General features: G+C 39.3%; 1 protein-coding gene across 1 annotated transcript; it reads left to right on the plus strand.

Moving 5' to 3' along the window:
• Nucleotides 1-456: 456 nt before the first annotated feature.
• KLHL9 (kelch like family member 9) lies at nucleotides 457-4,797 on the plus strand. The gene has a single exon (XM_030293297.1). It carries the CDS (start codon nucleotides 1,009-1,011, stop codon nucleotides 2,860-2,862), a length of 1,854 nt encoding a protein of 617 aa, XP_030149157.1. The 5' UTR covers nucleotides 457-1,008; the 3' UTR covers nucleotides 2,863-4,797.
• Nucleotides 4,798-10,313: the final 5,516 nt, after the last annotated feature.

The raw sequence follows: 10,313 nt of genomic DNA on the forward strand, positions 1-10,313 counted from the left end.
CCAAGTTATAATTGAGGTGTTATTATGTTGTGCCGGATAGAAATCACAGCTAACGTGCTTCATTGAGGCACAGTGTTAAGCATCTTCCTCCTCCGCCCTCTCTACTGCCCCATTTCTTTTCAATTCATACAAAAGCCGCATTTCATTGTTATTCCAAAGGCAGAAGCCAGGAAGTACAAATCTTAAAGAAAAAGTACGAATTGAGGAGGAGAGCTCGGAGGCCGCGACACGTTTATACCACACGCGCAGCGTAACATACGGTCACCCGTTCCGGCCCATTGAATCCCACCCACGCAGCGACCCAGAGAGGCCCCGCTCGCGGCCACACCACACCCCTCCTCCTCCCCAACCCCCGCCCTTTGCGTCTCCCCCGTCCTTCCTCCCCATCCCCCATACGTCCGCCCACTGACGAGGTCGGACGGCTGCGCAGCCGCAGTAGCTGCCGCGGCCGCTCCTAGCCCTGGGGATCCTGGGACGAGGCCTTTCCGGAAGGAGCGGCTCGGCGTCCGGGGCTAGGCCCTTGTTCCAGGCCCGGGCTCAAGCCAGGCCCTCGTTCCAGGCCCTCGTCCTAACACAGCTCTCCGTAGCCGCCGCGACGCTCTGGTGACAGCGGAGGGCGCCGCGGGCCGCTCGCTGAGGTGGCCGGTCTCGCCGCCAAGCGAGCCGCAGTACGTGGCGGCGCCTCCCCCTTGGCCCGGAGCGGAACTGCTGGAGGAGTGGCAGTGCAGGCCGGACGGACCAGGTGAACCGGGTCACTTAACAGCTTTCTGGTGATGAATCATCTGCATGACAGTCAGATTTGAGGTCCACAGCCCTTTGTGGTCCTGCTATCGGACAGTTTTCAGTGGATGACTGACTGGTGTGATCTGAGGGGTGCCGCAGGGACTGCTTGCCCTTGATAAGGAAAGCGAGCTCCCCGGCTCTTTGGACGGCCTCGTTTCCTTGAAAGCTTTCAGATTATAACTTCTTTCTCCGGCACAGATCTGTGCAAAAGGAAGGCTTTCACACATGAAAGTGTCTCTTGGTAACGGCGAAATGGGCGTCTCCGCCCATTTGCAGCCTTGCAAGGCAGGAACCACACGTTTTTTTACCAGCAATACTCACAGTTCGGTGGTATTGCAAGGCTTTGATCAGCTTAGAATAGAAGGATTGCTTTGCGATGTGACACTGGTACCGGGTGATGGAGATGAAATCTTCCCGGTTCACAGAGCTATGATGGCGTCTGCTAGCGATTATTTCAAGGCTATGTTCACGGGTGGAATGAAAGAACAAGATCTAATGTGCATTAAGCTTCATGGGGTGAACAAGGTTGGTCTGAAGAAAATAATTGATTTTATTTATACTGCAAAACTTTCTCTTAATATGGACAATCTTCAGGACACGCTTGAAGCTGCCAGCTTTTTACAAATCTTACCTGTTTTGGACTTCTGTAAAGTATTTCTTATTTCGGGAGTCTCTTTAGATAACTGCGTTGAAGTTGGACGAATTGCTAACACCTACAATCTCATAGAAGTGGATAAGTATGTCAATAATTTCATCCTGAAGAATTTTCCTGCATTATTGAGTACTGGAGAGTTTCTAAAACTCCCTTTTGAACGGCTTGCCTTTGTGCTTTCCAGTAATAGTCTTAAGCACTGTACTGAACTTGAGCTCTTCAAGGCTGCCTGTCGCTGGCTAAGGTTGGAAGACCCTCGGATGGATTATGCTGCAAAATTGATGAAGAATATTCGATTTCCATTGATGACACCACAGGATCTCATCAATTACGTGCAGACAGTAGATTTCATGAGAACAGACAATACCTGTGTGAATTTGCTTTTAGAAGCTAGCAATTACCAAATGATGCCATACATGCAGCCAGTGATGCAGTCAGATAGAACTGCCATTCGATCTGACTCGACGCACTTGGTCACGTTAGGAGGAGTTTTGAGGCAGCAGCTGGTTGTCAGTAAAGAACTGCGGATGTATGACGAAAGGGCACAAGAATGGAGATCTTTAGCCCCCATGGATGCTCCTCGTTACCAGCATGGTATTGCTGTCATTGGAAACTTTCTTTATGTAGTTGGTGGTCAAAGTAATTATGACACGAAAGGAAAGACTGCTGTCGATACAGTTTTCAGATTTGATCCTCGGTATAACAAATGGATGCAGGTTGCATCTTTAAACGAAAAGCGCACATTCTTCCACTTGAGTGCTCTCAAGGGACATTTATATGCTGTTGGTGGGCGCAGTGCAGCTGGTGAGCTGGCCACAGTAGAATGTTACAACCCAAGGATGAATGAGTGGAGCTATGTTGCAAAGATGAGCGAACCGCACTATGGCCATGCCGGAACAGTGTATGGAGGCTTAATGTATATTTCAGGAGGAATTACTCATGACACTTTCCAAAATGAGCTTATGTGTTTTGACCCAGATACAGACAAATGGGCACAGAAGGCTCCAATGACTACAGTCAGAGGTCTGCACTGCATGTGTACAGTTGGAGACAAGCTCTATGTCATTGGTGGCAATCACTTCAGAGGAACAAGCGATTATGATGATGTTCTAAGCTGTGAATACTATTCACCAACCCTGGACCAGTGGACTCCAATTGCTGCTATGTTAAGAGGTCAAAGTGATGTTGGAGTTGCCGTCTTTGAAAATAAAATCTATGTTGTAGGTGGATATTCTTGGAATAATCGTTGTATGGTAGAAATTGTCCAGAAATATGACCCAGAGAAGGATGAGTGGCATAAAGTTTTTGACCTTCCAGAGTCTCTTGGTGGCATTCGAGCTTGTACTCTCACAGTTTTTCCACCTGAGGAAAACCCTGGGTCACCTTCTAGAGAATCACCTCTTTCAGCACCTTCAGATCATTCTTAGGACTAAAATGTAATACCTTTACAGCGCATCATGGATGATCTCACACTTCCCCTTCAGTTGTTATCTTCTTACAGCGATTGGTACAGTTAATTAGATAAGTGGTAACTGATGTTATTTGTATTGTTTGGCTAAGTGTGTTTATCATATGGTTAACAAATGTATTGTGAAAATGTATTCAACATAGCCAGCTGTTTTAACAGATGTAAGAAGATAGGTAGCGAACTGTTTTAGATGTTTGTGGTGTTGTGTAAGTCAAATTATAGGTGATCGTAGTAAATGTGTAACTGTGTTCATTATGCTTCAAAGTGGAGAGTTTTCATCTTTGACTTCAAAACATCAAAGGGAGGCTGCCTGCTCTAACCTAAAATAATAAAAGGTCGCCAAATATTATTACCTACGTCCCTTTTTTCATATAGTTTTTGACATCGTTGCCAATTCACCAGATCGTGTGAGTGCATTCAGAATATGTGAAGTTTCTTAGAAATAAACAGTAAAGCCCTAAGTCAGGGTTTTGTATTTCTCTCTGGAGAGGGAAAGGGAGAGAGAAAATATAAGGTCGTGTGCGTGCACACACACATACATACTGTGTATATACATTCGTATGTCCACACACAGGCACATCTAATTTTTAAATTGATATTTCATCTGTAGGGAAATTGCTTTTAAATTAATTTTTCGTTCTACCTAGCAGCTATTTATATTCAAATGGGAATTCAGTACCAGAGAATAAGTGTCTGTAGAGTCATACTAAATTGAGACAGATAAGGGCTACAACAGATTAAATTGACCACCAAATTTGTCATTTGACTAAATTGTCACTTCAGATGAAACTTCTTTTACTTCTGCTTGTGAATTCTGTGGAGTTGCTTTTATACAGGTTATTTAGCAAAGTTCAGGTTTCTGAGAATTGGTTTAGCTGAGTAAATGTAAGCTGTGCTATTTTCTACCTTTTTATTCGGTAAAACTTACACGAAGACAGCTGAGAAAGGAATATGCTGAACAAAACTATAGGGTTTTAAGTTCGGTTTCCCAACTTAGTCATTCTAACATGATCATTTGATTTGGGGTGGTTGCTCCAGCTTTGCGTGATATGCCTCAAGGCTGTGATTTGAGCAGGAGAGATACAGTCAGTTCTGTGTCGAATCAGAATAATGTCCTTTTGGCTATGTCTAAAGAACAGGACCAACTTCAGATTCCCTAAGAAGCCAGCTACAGAAAGCTTAGGACTCTGCTGTCTTTCAGGCAGTACTAAAGTCGATGTTCAGCCTTTAAAATACCAAGGGCATCCCTCCTGGTTGCGAATCACATGGGGAGATCCTAGTGAGACTTTTTCAGCAAAAGGAGTCCTCTTTATGTAGTGAGTGATTCTGGAGAGGTACTTTCCTAGAATAATTGCCTACCTGAAGAAAAAATTTACATATGTACTTTGACATACATATGAATATGTATATCCCTACACTTGGGAAGTTGTCATAGTATAAACCAGGAACAATCTTTTTATTGACAATCCCATAATAAAACTCAGGAACCAAGACAAGAGGAATTGGCTTCCAGGGATCTGAACCTTACTGCCCATACAAGTGTTGATTCATTTTAATGCTTTTTATGATTTCTGCATTGGCAGAAAATTTCATACTTTCTATGTTTTTTTAAATGACTAATTTTTTATTACTAAAAGTAGCACATTGAGTACATTTAGAAAATAGAAAAAGTAGAAATTGATGTAAACTTTGTGCATTGAATAAGCAAGAAATGGCATCCCAATCATTTCTTTATTAATAAGGTTAAATATTTGTGTGGTTTCTTTTGAGTAGCTGTGTTTCCTGTGTTTGAATGTTCATGTCTTTTACCCTTTTGATGATACCTATTGGAGTTGCTTTGTTTTTTCATACCAAGTTATAGGCTCTCTATATAATAAATGTAATTTAACTGGCATTTGCTTGCATCGATTTCATTTTCTCAATCTATTACAGTTTTACGAAGGCAGGGCCATTTAGTTAATTTTTGAGGTAAAATTTGTCCATCCTTTTGCATTTTGACCTTTTAGGGATAATTCTGCTATAGTTCCTTTATTATTATTTTTTTTAATTTATGTTTATTTTTTAAGTAGGCTTCACACCCAGCCTGGGGCTTGAACTCACAACCCAGAGATTAAGAGTTGCGTACTCTACCAACTGAGCCAGCCAGGCATCCCTCCTTTATTTTTTACCTAGTATTGATGTATGACTCTTTTGGCACCAATTCTGACAGGCTGAGATGGTATTGCCCTGTTTGCCTTCTAAAAGCACAAGCTTTTCTCTTTGCCTTGTTGAAAAAAGGTTTCTGCCTTCTGTTACATTTGACTCTGTTGCTTTGTAATTAGCTAAACGTTGCCTAACTGCTCCCCCTATATCCCCTGCCTGCAGCCTCACACACTCCACCTCTCATCCTTTCACTTTATAATTTTCTGCAGTTGACCTCTCTCTTGGCAATCATAAAATAGCTGACTGATGCTATTCAAATACTAGTAATTACATCCGGAATTCCTTGCTTATAAAGAAAACTTCAGTAGCTTTGAAATGATTGGAGCTGATTTTTTTTTTTTTTACAGAAAAGATGAAAAAAGGATAAACTCCAAGTACATTAAACATTTCTTAACATTTCTTATTTTCATTTTTCTAAGTTTAAAAATTATATTTTTCTGATTATAGAAGTATTATAGAAGCATTATAGAAAGTATAGGAAAATAAAAGTGAAAAGTATAAGTTATCAATGATTCCATATGTCAATGGTAATTTCTGTTAATATTGGGTATATTGGGCATATACACATGTACAGACATCAAATATTTTTCAAATCTGCCAGACCCTAACCTAAAATCTGGATGGTAAGAGGAAATAAATTCAACTTTCAAAGACACATGCTGCTATCATGACTTTCCAGGTTTTACAAAATGTGTATAAAATAGTAAATAATGTGCTTTTTTCCTAATTATCAAATACATGTGCATTAAGAAAAACATTCTATTTTTACTCAGGCAAATCCATACTTATATTTTTCCCTTCTTGTCAACAGAATTCCTGTAGTTTACCTGCAAACCAAACACATTCAGTCATGTTCAAATTTTTCTGGTTTGTAATTAAAATTACCTGGTTTTGATTATAAAGACCCAACTATTCTCCTGCAGAACATTTCATTCAAAACTACAGAAATCTGTCAGAAGCAGTGAAACCAATGTCCTATCCCCAGCTCACCCGTTTAAGTAACTGAATGACCCTGGGATAAGTAAGCTCTCAAAGCTTGAGTTTCCCCTTTAGTATGTGAAATTAGGGTGGGTGTTAATAATTGTATCTCTATCAAAATTATAAGTAGAAAATGTTACAAAGTGATTAGCATAAGATGTGCACAGAGAAGCATTTAGTAAACGATAGTGGGTATAATAAAATTGGCATTTTGCATCACAATTTTTTACTTCAGTTTTATCTTAATGATTAAAAAAAATTTTTTTAACGTTTATTTATTTTTGAGACAGAGAGAGACAGGGCATGAATGGGGGAGGGGCAGAGAGAGGGAGACACAGAATCTGAAACAGGCTCCAGGCTCTGAGCTGTCAGCACAGGGCCCGACGTGGGGCTCGAACTCACGGACCATGAGACCATGACCTGAGCCAAAGTCAGCCGCTTAACCGACTGAGCCACCCAGGTGCCCCTTATCTTACTGATTTTTATAGGTTATTTTCTTAGAAAGTATTAAATGCCTGTACAATTTTCCACTCACGAATGTACCTTCATATATTTTCCATTTCCCAGTAAGTGTATATTTAAATATCTACCTTATGTTTTCACCATTATGAATTGAGCAAGATTTTATATTCCTACATAAAATTTTGTCCATGTCTGATTCTGATAAATTCTAAAGAAGTAAAATCTAAGTCAAATAGTTTAGGTTCTTGAAAAATATTTCCAAGGATGCGCCCATGTGCATTTTCCAGCAGAATGTGTTTAGTGATTATTTCAAAGGAAATCTTTGCAGTTCTAGTTACCTTCCTGGTTTGGGTTTATATGTTTTCAATTACTGACAACACTGAATTTTTTGCTTATTGAGCAGGTGCATTCTTGTGAGTCATTTTTTCCTGTCTTTTGCTTTAAATGTCCTATCTGCTACAAAGACTTTTTTTTTTTTCTTAATTGGTGGGGGCAGGTCTACTCAACTTTTTAAGGTGAGCTATATAATCAACATATGCTAGTTCACGTTCACATTATGATTTGATAATATGTATATGCTGTGAAATGGTCACCACAATAGGTGTAATTAACATTCATCACCACACATAGTTACCGATTTTTTTTCCTGAAATGAGAACTTTTGAAGATTTACTTTCTTAGCAACTTTCGTGTACACAGCAGTATTAACTGTAGTCACTTGCTGTGCATTACATCTGCAGGGCTCATTTATCTTATAACTAGAAATCTGAACCCTCTGACCACCTTCACCCATTCAATTTGACACAGCCAAATATGTCCATCTTTTTTGCATTTTGAACTCTCAGTGATAATTTTGCTGTTTTTTTGTTTTGTTTTGTTTTACATAGTACTGATGTCACATTTCTTGCCCTTTATCCTATTGCTTTATCAGTGCTAATTCTTAACTTGCTAAGGTGGCATTTACTGCTTATCTTCTGTTCAGATAGCTTTTCTTCTTTCTGATTGAAATGAAGATGAATTTTTAAAACAAATTTATAAAAATCCTTTTATGTTAATATTAGTCTCTAATTACAGTATTTCCCCATCTTTTTTCTTTGAGTATATGTCTTTTAACATGCAAGGTTTTTTGGGTTTTTTTTGTAATGTGGTGAAATTACTTTTTCCTTTGTCATTTTTAAATGTTTTCTTGCATATTTTTCCCTCCATGATATGGTACAATTATCCCAGTATTTTATATTGTTGTGAATATGATTTTTTATTAGACTTCTGGCATGAAATCTAATGTATGTTTTCAAATTGTTATCCAATTGTCCCATCGCCACTTTTTGAATAATTTTCACTTTCTCACTGAATTTTTAGGCTTTTTTTAAAAATTTTTTTTTTTTCAACGTTTATTTACTTTTGGGACAGAGAGAGACAGAGCATGAACGGGGGAGGGGCAGAGAGAGAGAGGGAGACACAGAATCGGAAACAGGCTCCAGGCTCTGAGCCATCAGCCCAGAGCCTGACGCGGGGCTCGAACTCACGGACCGCGAGATCGTGACCTGGCTGAAGTCGGACGCTTAACCGACTGAGCCACCCAGGCGCCCCTGAATTTTTAGGCTTTTTAAAATCGTATAATAAAATCTTATATGGGTCTTTTAGGGTCTCTTTCTTCAGTTCCAATGACCTTTTATTCAAATTGTCTTTGGTATATAGATTGCTGTTTTGAATGAGATTTTGTTTTCATCTTGTATTCCAGACTTTATTGCAGTTATAGTGGGAAATACATAGTTGAAGCATGCTGGTTTTCTGTCATCATTACTGTCATTGATTCTTAAGTTTTTGGATGAAATGTTACTCTCATTGATTTGTAACAGATTTTTTGGGTTGATTTTTGGGTTTCACCTTAGATAATTATGCTATCTGCAGAGTATAAAAAACCTTGTTTCATATTATCTGTATCGTAATTAAAAACATTAGTTTATGCTTCCAGCACAATTATAGTAGTGACACAAGGCATTGTGTCTTGCAGGTGATTTTAATAGGGGTATTTATAGTTTGATAATTTATTTGTTAAAGAGAGACATTCTTGATTTTGCTCATTAAATGTAAGTGCACACAGTGCAGAACTGTTGAAGTTGAGTTCCTTAACCAAGAATAGGTTAGTTCCTCTATTTGCTTGCTAACAGGCCCCACTTTCTAGGGACTGATATTATTCTGCCATCTACTGGTTGAAAGTAAAAGTCCTCGTTTTAGATAGATTGCAGAAAATGTATCTCCTTAAAGACAAACGACAACAGCAAGACCCCAGTAATGACAAAAGCCATGAGAAATTTTGGTAGCATATGGGAAACTTCAAGGCTTCACATCATACTCATTACATAATTAAATATACAAAACCTATGGTAACTTTTGGTGGATACAGTGGGACAGTTATCAAAGAGAAGGTATTTTTTGACATCACATAAAAATATATATGTAAATTGCTTTGATCATTATTTTATTGATAAATTCATATAATTATGACTATTATCAAAGGTTTGCAACATTTTGTCTAAGCAACCACATTCACTACCGCATGCCCTTTTTCGGGTGGGCGGGGGAGTACACTCCCCATTCTTCTTAAAATTTTTTTAGCAGAGAGCCTTATCATGAAGACACTTACACAGTAAATCTTTTCAACAGCAGAAAGGATATAATATGCAATAATCCAGGTATAAGTAAATCTGATAAACATATTATTCTAAGAGCTTTTTATATGGGCTTGCCCATGTGGATTCCAGGGATCAGGTCACTGCTCTAGCCACACAGCTTTCATTCAGCCTAAACAGCAACATATGTACACAGGCACACACACGTGTAATACAGATATCCAAATTCTTTAGAGTACCATCCATGGGCTTTCTTTGAGAAAGCGTGTTTCTTGGCTATGGGAATGGTAACAGTGGCATAACTCCCCATTTTCTAATTCTCCAAAACATTGTCTCAGATTAAAATATCCTCCTACATTCATACATTAAGCATTCTTTTCCTCGGGAGGGATATGACTGAAAACGGTGACTTCTTACTAAGACCGGTCCTGAATGACAAACAAGTCGCTGGCTGGATGTTCTATTTAAAGAAAAAATCACTAAGACAACTGATGATTCTGGGCCACAATAGCACTTCCCTGGAGTAGTTATTACACTTCTGTGATGTCGCAGGACCAAGCTGTTCTATTTGAAGAAATGGGCAGTTTCTGAAAACTTCATCATAGAAATGTTGAGGATGCTGTTGGGGAGATGACCACAGATGGTGGTATTAGGCACAAGAAACATGTACAACCTGCGACTGCTCAGCTCCATGCCTGCATAGAAAGAGTGATTTCCCTCTAGTCCACATTTCTGTATAACTGTCCCACTGCTGGCTTTCAGGAGACCAGAGTCACAGAGAAAAATCTCAGCAATAACGTAACTCCGTAACAGCTTTGTCCACCCCCTCGGAATGACTTCACACCCCAGACCTAACCTATACCATAGTCCCAATAATTCTATTCTACCCGAATTGGGCATTCAAGCTGTAAAAACTGCTTTCATTAATATTGAGGACATGGTACTGAGAAGCAATGTCCTCTCACATCATAGACGAGTATCTATTTGTCTGATATCATATATTTGATTATCGTCTTTTTGAAGTTTCTGAGCCACATGGCCACTTTGACCCAACAGACCGGCAACCCAATTTCCAACTCACCTGCAAAGCTTCGTATAGTGGGTTTTCATACACTACATTCCACATTTATCCTGG

Source organism: Lynx canadensis, chromosome D4, assembly GCF_007474595.2.
Source record: "Lynx canadensis isolate LIC74 chromosome D4, mLynCan4.pri.v2, whole genome shotgun sequence".
Lineage (NCBI taxonomy): Eukaryota > Metazoa > Chordata > Mammalia > Carnivora > Felidae > Lynx > Lynx canadensis.